Source organism: Wolffia australiana, chromosome 18, assembly GCF_029677425.1.
Source record: "Wolffia australiana isolate 7733 chromosome 18, ASM2967742v1".
Taxonomy (NCBI): domain Eukaryota; kingdom Viridiplantae; phylum Streptophyta; class Magnoliopsida; order Alismatales; family Araceae; genus Wolffia; species Wolffia australiana.
Genome location: NC_135852.1, coordinates 8,205,253 through 8,223,271, shown reverse-complemented (window position 1 = coordinate 8,223,271; position 18,019 = coordinate 8,205,253). Strand labels below are relative to the sequence as shown.

At 35.0% G+C, this 18,019-nt stretch overlaps 1 protein-coding gene across 1 annotated transcript; it reads right to left on the bottom strand.

Annotated features, from left to right (window-relative positions):
* Positions 1-4,991: 4,991 nt before the first annotated feature.
* LOC144714878 (NDR1/HIN1-like protein 6) lies at positions 4,992-6,008 on the bottom strand. The gene has a single exon (XM_078589678.1). The coding sequence runs from the start codon at positions 5,910-5,912 to the stop codon at positions 5,154-5,156; it is 759 nt and encodes a 252-aa protein (XP_078445804.1). The 5' UTR covers positions 5,913-6,008; the 3' UTR covers positions 4,992-5,153.
* Between the last annotated feature and the right edge of the window lie 12,011 nt (positions 6,009-18,019).

Sequence of the window (18,019 nt, the reverse complement as noted above, 5' to 3'; positions counted from 1 at the left end):
GTGTTTTTTCATTCCCTCGATTGTGACATATATCTATTGTTCCTTGCCAATTCTCACTTCCCTAAATATCTTTTGTTACTCTACTTAATCATCTCTTGAGATTTCTTCCACATTGTCCTATTCGGAATTCAAATAATAATACTAATAAAATTGCTTTTTAGTATTACAATTCTAGAATCCCTTCTCTCTACTCCCTAACTCATTAGTTTATTGCAACTCTAAGAGCCAACCCCTGAGGAGACGACCTTACTTGTCCAATACACCTTTTAATAAGATTATAAATCCATAAATATTATTAGATATTAGTGAAAGTAATAACAACGACATTAATACACCCCATTTCTCTTTATCAATATCCAGCCTAGATTGGCACCCCTTACCTCCCATATTTAAAAATAGTTTTTAAAATTCAAATTTTGGGTTAGTTATGATATTCTTGCCTTTTTTTACCTTGGCTTTAAAAATGTTGAAACGATCTTGAAGAACAAACTTGATGCATATTAGGTCTCCTTTTATGATCTGTGCTATAGCTTGGTTTTATTTTTCTGGTCCATTGTGTGGATTCAGATTATTCTTTTATCCCTTTCGTATCATAAATTCAATAGTTTATTCCTGTCTTGTATTTGAAATAAAGTTTTGATATGATGTTATAAAAATCCACTTGACATTAGGGAGCCAATTAAAGTTATTATTAAAAAATAATAAAATGCATAAAACTAGACATTCAAAAAATAAATTATAATTTTATCATTTAAGCCTTAAGTGAGGAATAATGCAAACACGAACACAAAACTAAGTGGGGACATAAAAGTATAATTCACTTTATTATTAACCTAATTCGATGTTATCAGATTCCCTATAAGATGCCTCATATTTTGGTACCTGAATTTAACCAGTCCATGCTTCCTAGAAAATATCAATTGTGAACGGAATAAAAATGGTTACTTTTCAGATGGAAAAACAAGGAAAATGTAAACATTACATGATTCAATTATTGGTAAATTTGCATTTAGATGTACGTATGTGAACATATTTTATAAATTGTTGGAACAACTTAAAATAATCAAACCCTCATTTTGGTCCGTGTTTTGGGTGATAGACTTGTGTTCTACAGATTGGAGTAAAGAAAATACTTTGAGACTGTGTGGTGTAATCCATTGTGGAATTTAAGGTCATTCATAACGAGATCCTTTTGGTGGACACCATTTTCATCTGGAAAAATAATCCACTAGGATTACAGTTTGAAGTTGTTCACCCCGACTGAGATAGCATTTTTTATGCCTAATGCATTTAGATTGAATTATTGAAAAATTAATTACCTTTTATCACTACTATTTAAGGTTTCAGCACCTTCACAATATCAGGATATGCTTGGACAAGTGTGAAGTAGATATATCTCAACAAATATTTGAATTTGATTTGATTCCAGATGGAGCCATTGAAATAACTCAGCAAAGAATCATAGCTGAACAGCCACCATTATATAATGCACTTTTTAGACCACTGTTCATATCATTGATAAACCATAAATTATGATAAAAATTTTCTTGAAGTTTTCTAAGTTATACAAAAATATTAGTAATATTCCCTACAAGCATATTATGAGTAAGGGACATATCCACATCGAACAAGTACTGGAAAACTGAATTGTTATTTTATTTCTATTTAAAAGACTTTAATCTATCTGTCAACAATTAAATGTAATAAAAATAAAGAAAACTAATTCAAAATAGTTCATATTCAAACTAATATTTTCAAAAAAAATTATATCAATTTAGGAAATTTATAGGAATATTTACATATAAAATAATACCTAATTCTAATTAAGTACATTAGTGGGCACTTCGGTTGGGCTATGAGATGTTTCATCTTAGTGTCAATGAATTGAGTGATGAAATTAAAAGACAGGATATCATTAATAACAACGAAGATTGCAGGAGAACACATGCTGAAGAGTGAAAGTGTAGGAGAGTGATAAGATATTCATACTTGTGGAAGTAGTGGGTATAGGGTTGAGCATTCATCAATGAATGGTGGAGTTGATGATGGCGTGCTGGATTGTGAAAGCCTAAGCTATGCTCGACAAGGATGTCCTAGGAAAAAGGATGAAGATGTGAATCTAAAAAAGACCAAGATCGAACTAGATTCATCATCATGTACGCAACAAGCTAATCAAAGATTTCTCTTCACAAGTCTTGATCACTTTACTGCTCCTTCAATCCTTTGTTCTCAAAACTAAAGAACAGGCCCAAATGAGATTTTAAATGAGTAAATCACACCGCTAATCGTGAATAAGAAAAAAATCCAAGGGTTTCTTTTTACATTAATAGGCGGGGTCTATTTACAGATATGAACCATGGATGGACAGATGAGTTAAAGATGGAAATAACCTCCAAATTCCATCCAAAAAATCTTCCTATATCATTAGATATAACTTTTTAAGTTGACACAGTGTGGAATCTTCACATATTCTCTCGTGCTCTCTCCTCCTTGGTCTTCGTCACAAATTTACATCGTGATGTGGAATCAATGGAATCCAGATCACAATATGTATTTAGAGAGATTATCTATTATTATGATGATTCAGGTTTTCTTTTGTGGCAAAATAATGCTACTAATTAGCATAAAAATCCACACGTCTTCAAAAGCCCCAAAATGCACCAATTGTTAGTATTAGAATACATGTTTAAATTGTGCTCCCGATCTAGTTTTGCCACATGTACCTAAAAAAGCATAGCAGAGCATTTTAGCACACTCATTGTGCATTTTTTCTTCATTAAATTGCATGACGCCACAGGTCCAATTGCCAATCAGCATTCAATTAAAAAATGTTGGGTGTTTTTTTATTGGCTGTCATATTTTTCATAATAAGTAATAACTAGAAGATGCCGAAGAGCATTTTGGTATTGATTATCTGCAGGCAATGATTTTTCAGTGCCAATCACTGGAAATAATTCAAAAAAATCAGATGGACATACTTGGGGAAGAGAATTAAATCAATAAATTTTCATTTAAATAATATAAATAATAAATAAATCAAGAAATAGATATTTAAACATAAAAAATTCCACAAAAATACCAGAAAAAGTTGGTAAAAGTAATTATATGATTCTAGAAATATAAAACCCTAAATTATTTAAATACATTCAATATGTATATCCTTAATTCTAAAGTTATTTTCTATTTTAATGTGGTGTCAGAAAATACCATAAAAGTATCCGAAAATTGGGAAAATATAATTTAATAAAAAATGTACGAAGTTATGAATTTCTTCAATAACTTTTATTTAGTATCATTTCAATCAAATTAAACGTATAAATTACATGAAATTAATTATTAAAATATCATGTTTTTATTGGTTACTAATCATACATCACTTTTGGAAATCATAAACCAATAACGTGGAACACCATTTGTACCAGAAGGGGGAAAATAAGATGCCTACACAAACCAGATGAAGCATTTCAGCAGATGATATATATTAACAGAAAACTAGATTTGAATGGCAAAAGAGGAAACTACTTATTTACAAGGGCACAACGAAATAAAACAATAATTATGTTATCAATGTGTTTATCTGCAGTTGCAGAGAGATAACAAAATAGCAAACACATAGAAGGCTTAAAACTATAATTAAAAGAATATAAATTAGAGATAGTTGGTATTTTAGAACCTATGTCTGATAAGACTAAATGTTTATCAAGCTAAAATATGACTTAATATTTTATTTTTCACAAGAAAGAGGGAAGATATGGATATTCTGAAATCATAGATTAATAGATTACATGGATACAGAACATATATATATATATATATATATATATATATATATATATATATATATATATATATATATATATATATATATATATATATATATATATATTGATGTAAGCGTTGCATTCGAATCTAGTTTGAGTTTAGGCCCCATTGAACCGTTAGACCACGGCTCAGCCCAAAACCCTCTACGGAACTTTTATTAAACTCGATTTACAGAACGATATACTCAAGGCCAAGTTTTATCGAGGTTTATTTCTCGTCCTTGATTCTGAGTGGGACTATAGTTTATTTCTCGTCTTTTTGGGCCCTGGATTCTTCTACTTTTTGGGCTTAATACACCATCTTAACTTGCTCAGATGGTACAATGAAAAACTTTCTAAGGGCTGTCTCAAGAGTTCAGTTTATGGTAAGGATTCAGATACTCAAGCAGGCACGTGTAAAAATAGGTTGAGAGATTAATAACCTCGCAGGTAGATAGATAAAAAGTGAAGACATGAAGAAGAGACACTTATAAAACAGGTATATATATAGAAAGATGGATATATTTAAATATATAGATCGATTGATACGTAGCCAGATATCTGGTCAGACAGATATAAGATATATATATAGATATATGAAATGATAAATTGAGATATTGATAGATAGGTACCAGGATAGACACATGGATAGATGGGTAGACAATTAGGTGAATAGAAAAAAATGACCGATGATGGGTTGGTAGATATAAGATATATCTAGAGATATGAAATGACAAATTGATAGACTGATAGATAGGTACCAGGACACACAAGGATAGATGGGTAGACAGTTAGGTCAATACAAAAAATTGACCGATGATGGGTTGGTAAATAGATATAAGATACCTCTACGGAGATGAAATGATAAATTGACAGACTGATAGATAGGTCCAAGGATAGAGACAAGGATAGATGGGTAGACGGTAAGGTAAATAGAAAAAATTAACCGATGATGAATAGGTAAGTAGATATCAGATATATCTAGAGAGATGAAATGACAGATTGACCGACTGATAGATAGGTACCAGGAAAGACAAAAGGAGAGATGGGTGGACAAGTAAATGGAAAAAGTAACCGATGATGAATAGGTAAGTAGATATAAGATATATTTAGAGAGATTGAAATGATAGATTGACCGACTGATAGATGGGTACCAGGAAAGACACAAGGATAGATGGGTAGACAGGTAAATGGAAAAAATTAACCAATGATGCGTCGGTAAGTAGATAATTAAACGGATACACAACAAAGATCGATTCTACTTTCATCCAACAAAAAATATGTCGCCAGCCTCCAGAAACGGGTGTCATGAATCCGCTGGAAAGAAAGTAAAAATTTATCTCCCAGAGATAATCACATCCTGAACTTGAACCCACATCGGCTGGACTGAATCCTCAAGCTATCGCCCACAGTCAGCGCGTTCACAACTAAATCGCAGGTGACGATGAACCTGACCTTCCAAAGCTTCAGAGCTCCAAACTTGATCCTAACAGGAACAGATCCTCTGAAGACCAAAGGAACTCCTCCTGCCTGCTGCTGGGCCATCAGAGAAGTGATCTCAGCGACGCCAACGGTGGCGTTTCCAGCCATCGCCACAGTCAAAACAGTGGTATTACGATGGCCCTGGTAGAAGGCCGGGAAGCTCCCTTCACAGAGACTTGTTCCCTGGTACAGTATGCTGAGATGGTTCCTCTCCTCGTAGAAGATGCCGATGTTCTTGTTCGGATTGGTCGCCGTCACGGCGACGTTGAAGGCGGCGGCGACGGCGAAGGCGGCAGCGCCGTCCGGGGTTGTGTTGAAAGCTGTCACGCGGAGGCGATCAACAGTGTAATTGGGGGCCTTGGGCTGGAAGACGAGGTAGAGAACTCCGGCCGAGGCGGCGAGGAGGACGACGAAGAGGATGAGCAGGCAGATAGTCCAGCAGAGGCATCGGCAGCAGTGAGATTTCTTCTTGGGCTTCGTCGGCTTTGCATGAGGTAGTGGGACGGCGTGGTGGGGAGACGGCAGTGGCCTGTCGCCTTTCTCGGAGTTTACCGCGGCTCTCGAGACCAGCGGCGCTGCCGAGGACCCCGCCTCGAGGTCACCGGGGTGTATCCTCGGTTGCGCCGCCATGGATCTCGAGGAAAATTAAAGATGAAAAGTAGCACCCTTGCTATCAGCTATAGCTTTTAACACGGGCCTCGATATCTCCATCTGGGAGAAGAATAGGCAGGCTATATACTAGCCTTGGGACTTGGGATACGTTTTCTCTCTCTTGTTTCGTGTAGTTTGCGTATCTTTCCGTGTTTCTGGTCTCTAGTGTGAAGGTCTTGGCAATCTAATTTGTTTTCTCTCTCTTATTTACTATAGTTTACAAGTGTTTCCGTGTTTCCTGTCTATCGTTTTAAGAGATGGGAACTGGTCTTGGGAATCTAATATGTTTTCTCTCTCTTATTTACTCTAGTTTACAATTATTTCCGTGTTTCTTGTCTATAGTGTGGAGATGGGATGGGAATTGGTCTTGGGAAGCTTCCCACGGTGGATCGTTGGGTGAAAAAGAAACGCGGTTTTGACCGACTTTTGATGGAATTTAGCGATAAACGACCGAGGTTCTGTTGATGGGAGAAAGGCTACCGGCAATGGGGTGAGCTGTCCGAGTCGATGATGGAAATGTGATGGGATGACGACGTCGTTCTCCGGACCGCGTATTGCATGGACGCGCTATCTGATGGTTTTTATATCCGTATTGACCTCATTCATGACGAAGGGCCAGTCGCCAAGGAATTGATAGCGGCCGGAAATTGCATTCGGGTACTTGTTCCGCATGCATCCGATGATGTCATGAAGAGAGGGTGAGAGAGATGGAGATAGAGGCAGGGAGAAAGAGGGGGGGGGGAGGGTTAGGGAGCAAGAGAGAGAGAAAGAGAATGGAGAGAAGACATAGGTAGGGGATGGAAGAGAAAGAGGGAGAAGAGAGAGAGAAGACATAGGTAGGAGATGGAAGAGAGAGAGGGAGAAGAGAGAGAGGTTGGGAGATGGAAAAGAGAGAGAGGTAGGGAGATGGAAAAGAGAGAAAGAAGAGAGAGAGGTAGGGAGATGGAAGAGAGAGAGAAGAGAGAGAGAGAGGTAGGAAGATGGAAGAGAGAGAGAGAAGAGAGAGAGGTAGGGAGAGAGAGATAGGGAGATGGAAGAGAGAGGTAAGGAGATGGAAGAGAGAGAGAAGAGAGAGGTAGGGAGATGGAAGAGGGAGAGAGAAAAGGGAGATGGAAGAGAGAGAGAAGAGAGAGGTAGGGAGATGGAAGAGGGAGAGAGAAAAGGGAGATAGAAGAGAGAGAGAGAGAGAGAGAGAGAGAGAGAAGGGAGATGGGAGAGAGAGAGAGAAGAGAGAGAGGTAGGGAGATGGAAGAGAGAGGGAGAGAGAGAGAGAGAAGAGAGGGAGATAGATAGAAGAAATGCAAGGATAGATAGAACAGAGGGAGAGAGTTGCAGGTTGATGAGTCAAAAGCAAAGGGTTGATTTTAATCAGAGTAAAAATTATCTTAGATATAGGGATTGTCTTGCTGGGGTTACCACACGATGGCCAAGAGTAAAGATTGTCACGAGGTGTGGTGGAAAATTTTGCACCAAGCGTTTTCTTTTTTTTATTCAATTAAATTTCACAGTTGGGATGGTTTTATTATTTAACATTAAATTTTAAATTAAAATAGTTATTTTTTTTAAAGTAATTTTTTTATTCACTGTCTATGCATTTTTTAAATCGCGATACTAGTGAACATCTCTAGTATCAGATATTATCCATAATCAAAATTTTATGATACTCAAAGTTCTCTCAAAAGTATCAGATATTATCCGTGCCCAAATTTTTGTAATACTCAAAATTCTCTCAAAAGTATCATATATTATCCATAATTTTTTTATGATACTCCAAATTCTCTCAAAAGTATAGATATTATCCATACTCAAAATTTTTATTACTATAGAAATATTATTATAATTCTTAATATCCATTACTTTATAGAAGTACAATAGACAAGATTTCTAAATATAGCTTTTGAAAAGAGAATTTGTAATATGTTCGATAGAGGTTCAATGTATTTTTTGAAATCTACAGCGAGTCTATCCTAAGAGTGGATCTTCTGTATGACTTGTGTCATCATCAACATCAAGGGCTTAGACTTGATGTTTAAGTACCTCTAACGCATGCCCCAAATCGATGATGGGTTTCTTCTCAGCCTCATGCAACAACGCATGTAGTGCTTCATTTAAAAAATGGCTCAATCCATCCAAGCCAGACACAAATCTCCAAAAGGAGCTTGCCAGAGTATTTTATCAGCAATGGCGATACCAAACGCCTGTAATGTGTGGAAATAAGGCAACCACATTTGGAAATTGTGCTCAATTGACCACACCTTTATGGATGAATCAATGAGTGAACCAACTACAAATGTCTTGTTATGAGTGAGGTTTGATGATATTTGTTTAAGGGGCTAAGGTACGTCAAATTATATTCACTCTAAACTAGTAAAAAACATCAAATATATTTTGCCTATCAAGGGAATGAGGAAAGGATAGGGCAGACAGAAATTCTTTTATATAGTTTAAGCTGATGTTATCCAGTGGTCTCCTACCAGAATTAATTAGGAGCTCTAACCAAGTTCGTGTGAATGCCTCCCAATAAAACACCGGGTAATCATGTATAAAAAGGACATCAATATAGTAAAGTTTTTATAAAGTTTTGTCATCTTGAACTCCCAAATTCTTCCAATGAGCAATGATGCTTGACCTCCTTCAACTCGCACCCAAAGCCTTCACCTAGTTGACCCCCAAAGTCTACTAGGATACACTTAAAGTTTATATAATTAAATAAACAAAATACTGACATATATGCATAGAATTTAAAGCCCATATATATTTTCAACACCATTCAATAAAAAGTAATCACCAAATTCATCTCAATACAAAATACCATAAATATTCAATCAAGTCTAAAAAGATGGGTCAGTATACCTTATTTTTACCTATCTCCTATTTATTTCTTGAAATTTTATTTGGATTCAATATTTCTCAGGATCCAGTTCACCACCAATTTAAGACTGGTGAAAATCAAGATTCTTCACATGAGATCTCGCCAGATCGCTTCTTGATGCGTCCTCCTCTTGGTTATGAATTTCCAAATACTGCATGAATAATTATGGATCAAATATTGGTGATGCTTTGTTTTTGAATCTTTCATAAATAGTATCATAAGTTTCATTTAAAATCAATAATATTTACTGAATTTTTTTAGATGATCTTGAAATGTTCTCCTTTATTCCCATGTAACTTCTTCATTGCTGTATTAGATGAAAAAATTCTAGATGATATGAATTTTATAAATTTTATCAATAAATATTATTTTTTATAAAACTTCAAAAACAATTAGCAAAAATCTCAAGAGAATGATGTACATGTCTAGGTTGATGCTAGTACGAATCTTGAGTTGGAGTGGCCCTTGTTACTTTTTTAATTCTTGATCAAATGGAATGATTCTCGAGGCTATTGATTCGTATGGATTTTAGCTATAATTTTAAGTTAACTAAAACTTTAAAAATTTTACCATAAACTTCATACCAAGGATGTTGACGGTGTGAATTCTTGAGTCACTAAACTGTCCCCTTTAAAAGTTGTTCAATCATGCGTCCAATAGCACAATTATAGAGCCTGCAGATTCTTATGGATGTTAGTTATGATCCTTACGATAAAAAAAATTTCAAAAAATCTTCAATTGATAACATTCAGACCAAGGTCATTGCCAATGTGAACTCTAGGGAAAGATATTTCTCTGCTTATAAGTTCATCAAATCTCCACCATAAGCATGATTCCAAATCCTATGGTTCAGGGATGGTGTTAAAAGAAAATTGGTTTTGAAATAGATCTCAAAATAGCCTGTTAGTTTATACAGAATATCAGATCTGATGTTTTTTCTTTGTATTGCGATTTTTCACCAAGAGAGGGCTCGAGGAGAATTTGAAATTAGAATGCCCTCTGCCTATATAAATTTCTAAATTTATTTGGCCAAGACTGTAATTATTTAGAATCCAACACTCACCTGAATTTAATTTTCGAGAAAATTACTACACAAAAACTCTTCCAATTTGAATAGGCAAAATTAGAACTTTGACATTCACTTTGGAAGCCATAAAAGGTAAATCCATCCAATAATTCCATTTCTTTCATGAATGTATAAAAAAATTCACTGAAATTATATGCTTCAAATATTATAAATATTTAATTTTATTCATTTAGAGTTAATATGTTATTAAATAATCCATTAAATCATATATAAATATCTAAGGTAAAGTCCACGTTGCCCACATGAGTTGACCAGTGGTGTCTAATTTGCATAAATATTTGACTAGCGAAATAGGTACTGGTTATCAACATGTCATAAAAATATTGAGGCCTAAGTATATGGTTTCCCCCCTTAACCAGATGATCAAACATCATATGTCTTGATATATACATGAAGATCATCGTCCCATACATGTGTGAGTTGCATACTTTGAACCATATAAAGTTGGTTATCTTCATGCATAATTCCTGATAAGGACCCTGCTACACGGGCAACCGGTTGCCCCAAAGGAATCTTGGGCAACCGGGACACGTGGAAAAAAAGCCACGTGTCTTGCAAGGATTGGGCGTGGAAGCCCCGGAACCCCCAAATACGCTCTCTCTGGAAGTTTTCCCAGGCAACCCGTAATCCCCTCTCTCTCTCTCTAACTTTACTCTCTCTCTCTCTATCTCTCTCTTCCCGGCTATCCTCCAGCGATCCTCCGGCGATACTCCGGCGATTCTCCGGCTTCCGGAAAGCCCCGTTAGCACATACAATCGCCGCCCCGACCATCAACACCGAGACGTGGCTACTAGGCTACGCGATGACGGACCGAGAAAGACGAGTCCAGGTAGGACCCTGCTTCGTCCGCATTTTCCGCAATCTCTCCATCCATCTATCTATCCATCTATCTATCCATCTATCTGTCCATCTGTCAATCCATCTATCCATCTATCTATCTATCTATCTATCCCCTCTCTCTCTCTATCTATCCATCTATCTGTCCATCCATCCATCTATCTATCTATCTATCTATCTATCTATCTATCTATCTATCCCCTCTCTCTCTCTCTATCTATCTCTCTATCTATCCATCTGGATGGATAGATAGATAGATAGATGGATGGACAGAGAGATGGATAGATAGAGAGAGAGAGAGGGGATAGATAGATAGATAGATAGATAGATAGATAGATGGATAGATGGATTGACAGATGGACAGATAGATGGATAGATAGATGGATGGAGAGATTGCGGAAAATGCGGACGAAGCAGGGTCCTACCTGGACTCGTCTTTCTCGGTCCGTCATCGCGTAGCCTAGTAGCCGCATCTCGGTGTTGATGGTCGGGGCGGCGATTGTATGTGCTAACGGGGCTTTCCGGAAGCCGGAGAATCGCCGGAGTATCGCCGGAGGATCGCTGGAGGATAGCCGGGAAGAGAGAGATAGAGAGAGAGAGAGAGTAAAGTTAGAGAGAGAGAGAGAGGGGATTACGGGTTGCCTGGGAAAACTTCCAGAGAGAGCGTATTTGGGGGTTCCGGGGCTTCCACGCCCAATCCTTGCAAGACACGTGGCTTTTTTTCCACGTGTCCCGGTTGCCCAAGATTCCTTTGGGGCAACCGGTTGCCCGTGTAGCTGGGTGGTTCCTATGCATAAACATGTATGAACTAATGTAAATATATTTAATAAGGATTGATTTGCATAATATACTTTGAATAGTCATCAAAACACATAATTAGGCATTTTACTAAAATGCACCAAGCCTTAATATCCAGATGCGTACTTAGTCCTCTTTGCATTCATTGCATTTCAAACTCTGCATATGGATGTCTTCAGTCTTGTCAAGTAGACATTGCCAACCTTAAAAAGAGTCATATATCTAATCCTACGTATGATAATCACGAATCATCTTGTGGATAATACAAATTAATACCATGAAATATGTATGTTTTCTGTAGTAACATAATTTTACATACATGTTATGAAGAAAAATATGACTCAATCTATTGCCATGGGGATATTCTGATTTTTTAGACATCGGTATTTCAAAAATTTTTAGGACATCATATTCTTAAAATTTTTATTTTCTGAGTAAGAATATATTTTTATGATTTTTTTGACTTAATATTCAAGATGATACTATTTTCTAAGTTAGAATCTATTATGAATTTAATTTTATGATTTATATTTTCATAGAAAAATTTACTTAATTATTATTATGGCTTTAAATTCACACCTCGTCACGTTTCACTATTCAATTTGATCAAACAATAGCCAATCATGGTTTAGAGCAATGATTAACACATCTAATCAGTACAATAATGTGTCATTATAGCACATTAAATAGAGTTTCCATCACAATCAATGACTACAAGGTTTATTTTTTATTTTTTAATCCATATTTGACATGGACCAATAGAAAAAAATGAGACTAAGAAACATATTTCAAAGTGGCAGTGACATGGTGTCATGGGCGTGGCAGACAGAAAAAATTGTTCACATTGCATCACGATGCACATCACTATAACCATAAAAAGGAAAAAAGATTAATGTGGCATGCGCTGGCACGACACCAGGTCACACAATTATTATCTTTATGCATTTTCAAATTGAATGTGATGTGGCGTCATGTGATTGGAAGAGAAAGATTAATGTCGCATTACATGGGTGTCTTAACATGGCGATGGCACACCACTACATCACATGATAATTTATTAATTAATTCAAAATTAATCACTCATTTTGTGCAGGAAACATTTCACTCTTGGAGATCCTGACCACAGATGAGAAGGAAAAGTGCCCCAATTATTAAAGAAGGAATATCACAGGATTTTAAAGCTGTAAGTGGAAAATAATGAGGCGACAATAGGGCCGACAAGGAGAGAGAATTTCTAATCAAATGAATGGTCAGAATTGCTCCAACTTCAAGATTTGATTGTTAATGATCCACAAGGTTAGTTAAGCTCAAATATTGAGGTAAATTAATATTTCTCCCCCATGCCAGCAGATCAATAGTGGAGGTATGGATCTTTATGAAAATCCCCCTTGAGCTCGATTCCTACATGTGGGCAACATCTGAAGGAAGGGGAGTTTCCGATATCCATGAAGCTTGTTTTTGGTGTCTTGGGTGTTTGAGGAGAGGCAACATAGAAGAGGGGAGGTTACCTACATTTGCAAATTTCCATGATCCTGGTGGAATGTAAAATCTATGGTAATTGTCCTCACCTTATACAATTTCTTTTAGTCATTACCGTTAGCTTATACCATATTATAATCACCATTCAATCATATATTTACAGATATCTATCACATCATATGCCTTTCACATCACCGAGTCTTCATCAACTTACTATCATCCCACTGACATACAACATTCTATCACCAAATGTAGAATGTTACATTTGTACGTTAGCTTACGGCCTATTTATACATCTATCATCATACCTCATTATCATTACTTCATTCTCCACCTTTTTTTATTCTTACTATCTTGCCATATCACTATCTCCTATATCCTATAATTAATGTTAAGCACCTTACTATTAGTAATTAGAACCTCCTTTACTCATATTTTCAGTGTCTCACTATTTAACTGTTCCTATGGGGATGATCATTACTCATCACTTGCTAACTTTACTTGAGTACATCTTTATATTTTTATAAATTAAATTCAAAAGTACCAACTACAAAATTAAAATTCTAATTTTTTGGGCCTATTACCCAGTTTTACTTTGACGATGATAATGATTTCATTTTTTATTGGTGTCTTTAAATGGTAAGCAAGGTCGGAAGCATTCTCAAAGGTTTCCAATATTCCAGGAAATTCTTTATTATTCCCCTTTTCTGGTTAAGCAAAATGAGTTTGTTAGCATGTTCAATGGCATTGTATCAAGAATTAGCTCTTCTTGATGCTTCCAATTTGCATGGCACAAGTGAACTTTGAACTTGTTGGGAAGTCCAAGGGAACCTTAATCTAATATAACATTCATGGTAAATATGCATCACTTGCCCCCACTTTGTTGCTCATTGGTGAGTATCCACCACCATCCACATCTCATGTAGCAGCGATATATTATTCATTTGTGCCACTTCACTCACGACACTGCGATCATCCATAACTTGACCCTCTCCAAACACCAAAGACACCAAGAAAAACATTGATGGACCTTCAAAGTTTCATTTTCTTTCAATCTACCTCGATAGGAGGAAGTGAGTTTAAAGATGTTTTTAAAAAGGCTGGGAGCTCAATTTAAAGATCCAACATATGGATGGATAGAGGACATAAAGACGACGCTGCCCGTTAAATTTCAGCTCAATAGAAGTTTTGGATTGTCAGATATCAAGCCTGGAAGTTGGACAATTCCTAGGCATTGATTTCATCAAAAAATCTCTCACCTTATCCTCATCAACACCATCATGTTGTTCTGTAGGGTTTTATCTTGTCATAGAATTTAATGTGATGATTGCCTCAGATTCTTCGTCAACATCCGCAATTGATAGTCTCATCGGGACATGTGTAGCCTCTAGAAACACACAACATTAATAGGTGGTGTTGTAATACTAAAATAAAATATTAAATAAGTGTGTTGCAGCTCACATGGCGGCATATCAGCACGTTCCCCTTTAACAGCCAATGATAGAGTGGCACATGTCTGTCACAATACACATGGCACAAAGTGTCTCGTGATACACAATACGAGACGCTTAGCGCAACATAGCATTTGTTCCAAAAAAACTCTTTTTTTATTGAGCCACGTCACCCTACAAGCTGAAAATTAAGAGAGATAAAGCATTTGCCCTAACGGCCATAATGATTTTACATTAATGATTGGCTGATACCAATCATCAACAAGCTTTAATCATCGGCTATTCCCAATTATTAAGAATAACTGCTAGTTGGTCATCATTCAACCAATCGAACAGCGGCACATGGAATGGTGGAAATAAAAGGCCGTAGAAATATCTCAAAATTCATATGAAATTAAATAAAGCCCAAAAATTATAAATAAATATGTGTTAAATCATATCTTTACAACTTTATTATCAAAAAATTTAGGAAAATTATATTCTGACTCAAAGAAAATTTTATTTCAGAATTTGATATCATAAAAAACATTAGAACTACTTAAATCTTTATAAATTTCATCACTTTAAGCTTGATAGCATGCATAAATAATCTATTTAATGCAAATAAACATTATATTGTCAGATTAACCTACAAAAAATACATGTTATTATTAATTAGGATACATTTTTTCCCTACTTCCCATAATTATTTTGAATTAGTTTCTATTTTTTTCGTCAAATTAGGCTTGATTCATACATAAATATACAATTTTGAAATATATAAGTTTAAGTGAAAATTCACTAATTTAACACTTAATCCTTGTAGCTTGAACCCTTGCTCACCTTTTTTCTTTTAAGGGAAATTATAAATATTTTTGCATAACCCAGAATCCTAAAAAAATTACTAACCCTATTTTTTGGTTTAACAATTAAATGTACTCATTAACTGTGTCATGTTAATCTCAATCATTAAACTCATCAGTATTGATGTCATTAAAAATGGTTAGTTCTATTTGCACCTTTGGACTACATACACTTTTCAACCCAGCTTAGACTCCAAGTTTGATGATGTTTGAGAAACATATCACATGTCTTATTGCATTGAAATGTGGGTTCCATCACTTTATTTCTTCACCAAGAATATTCATCATTTTACTTTTAATTGATGTACTTTGTGGTCATCATGTCCACACATATCCTTGGGTGACAAAATTCAGTTAGGGATTGAGAAGATACCAATGAGCATAATAATTTCTGAGTGACATGTACCTTTAGCTTCAACTCAACTTCTTATAAAATGTGAATGATGCTCTTGCTCATGTTTTATCAAGTATGTCTTTCTTATTATATTTTAAGTCAAACCAGACAGCTATAAGCACCAATTATTTTTTTTCTCTAGTTTCAACTCAGTAAAATATTTCATTGCACTGTCTTCTATGCCAAAGAAATTTTCTACTGAATGGTCAGTATCTGTGTGACTTCCCTTGCCCTTTAGGTCAGCATGCACTTTACGATGTAGCTTTAGATATCTCCATAGAAGGGTGCTTCATTTATAACCTTTTTCAATAACAATGGCATTCTAAATTGTTTGGCTCAACTTAATTTGCCACGCGAATGTAAAGTACTTTGATATCTTCCATGCATTCACATTAATTTTTATTTTTATGATGTTTTTGCCTCTCTCATTTTATTCATCTTCTCAAGATGATTGTAAATTATATGGTATGTGGAAGCATTACCTTATTCCATCCTATAAAATTCAAATTTATATGCATTATTCCAGAAACAGACTTAATTAAATTATCACATAATTTGTCTGAAAAATACATCCCAAGAACATACCTTCACATATTCATGGGAAACTCAAAGCGTAGAATAATCACAGAGGGGGAAAAAGATAAAGACAAAGTAAGAAGGAAAAAACATTACAAAAGATTAAGAAAAAGAGAAAAATGGAAGAAGAAAATAAAAAATAAAACAGGAAGCTAAACAGATAAGGGGAAGAAAGCATGAAAAAATATGTAGAAAAAGGGGAAAAGATGAAGAAAATACAAGAAAAAATACGAAAATAATGAAAAATAAGGAAAGCGGAAGAAAATGAAGAAATGTTGCAGAAGTAAAAACGAAAAGATGAAGAAAATAAGAATAAGTTAAGAATAAAAGAATAAAAATAAAAAAAATAGGACAGATCACTATCAGATGAACAAAAAAGAATTATCGATGGAATATATTAGGTACAGCATACTGTCCATTGACTTTATCAATCAGTCCAATAATATCAATCAAAAGATGAAGAAGATTAATAAATTAAACAGTTGAATTACAAATGCTCCCTCTGTCAATAAAATAATGAAAATAAATAAAGAAGTAGACAAGGAGAAAGATGACACAGATTAAAATTTAAAAAAGTGTATGAAAATTTTCAAATGTCGATTAAATTTTAACCAATAAATGGATTAAATAAATGCATGAGAACATAAAGAACAACAAGAAAAAGTGACAACTCATTATTCACTCATCATCGAGGCCAATGTCCCCAAAATTGCAGTCGCAAGATGGAAGTCATTGGACTCTCTATCATCAGTATTACTAATGTCGTAATTGTAGTACCCGAAGTGACAGGTTGTGTGCAGACACATTTTTTTATTGCTTTAAAATTTTTCACCAACAATGGCATCACACAAAGTCCAAGATGGTGTGTTGTGTGTCTGCTCTGTGGCTTGTGTGATGTGGTGGGGGGTGCTGAATCCACTAATAAAATCTTACTTTTTCACAAATAGATGAAGGCATCTCAAGGAATGAAGGTATCATATCAATGATGAATGAATAATATAAAAGAATAAGCAAAAATATACTATCTGCTACAGATTAATTTACATGGCTAAATTGAAGATGGTTTCTAATGAACTTTAAAGCTATATATAAATGTCTTCCTCTTTCGAAACTGTCATGTGGATCAAAATTGAATCTCATCAGTCACAAAATGATCACGTCCATGCATCCCAGCTTTGACTGAGGTCCCTCCGACTTCATAGGTTTCACCTCGTCCAAATATAACCGACTATGTATCTAGTTATCTCATTTCCTCAAAGGAGAATACTACATAAAACCAATTAGCACATGCTAACATATTCATGATCATGAAAAGTTAATATCAATAAATATTTTTTTATCCATAATTTGTAACCAATAGATACTCATGAAAATTTAAAACAAAGTTTCATTTTTATGTTTCAAAACCAAAGATAGGTCATAAATGAACTTGTATGATCGTAAATTTTTTAGAGTAATACCGAATAATATGATGATCATGATTTAATAAATACAACATATATTTTAATTAACAATAATCACACACCAGAGTTTCAACAAGGTAATTCAGTACAGGACAAAATAGCTCTATATGAGAAACAATAACAAAATCATAGTGATATGTGTTTGGTAATATGTCTGCATGTCTTTGTTGACTACGTGCCTATTTTACATAGGCACACCTAATTTTGTTAAAAAATTTACCACTAATAGATTAGTATGAGGTTATTATCTCCTTCATGCAACTGAATAGTGTGATTCTCTTTTGGAA

Bases quoted from the DNA above. Each gene is read 5' to 3' on its own strand.
- LOC144714878 (XM_078589678.1), bottom strand. From the start codon at position 5,912: ATGGCGGCGCAACCGAGGATACACCCCGGTGACCTCGAGGCGGGGTCC.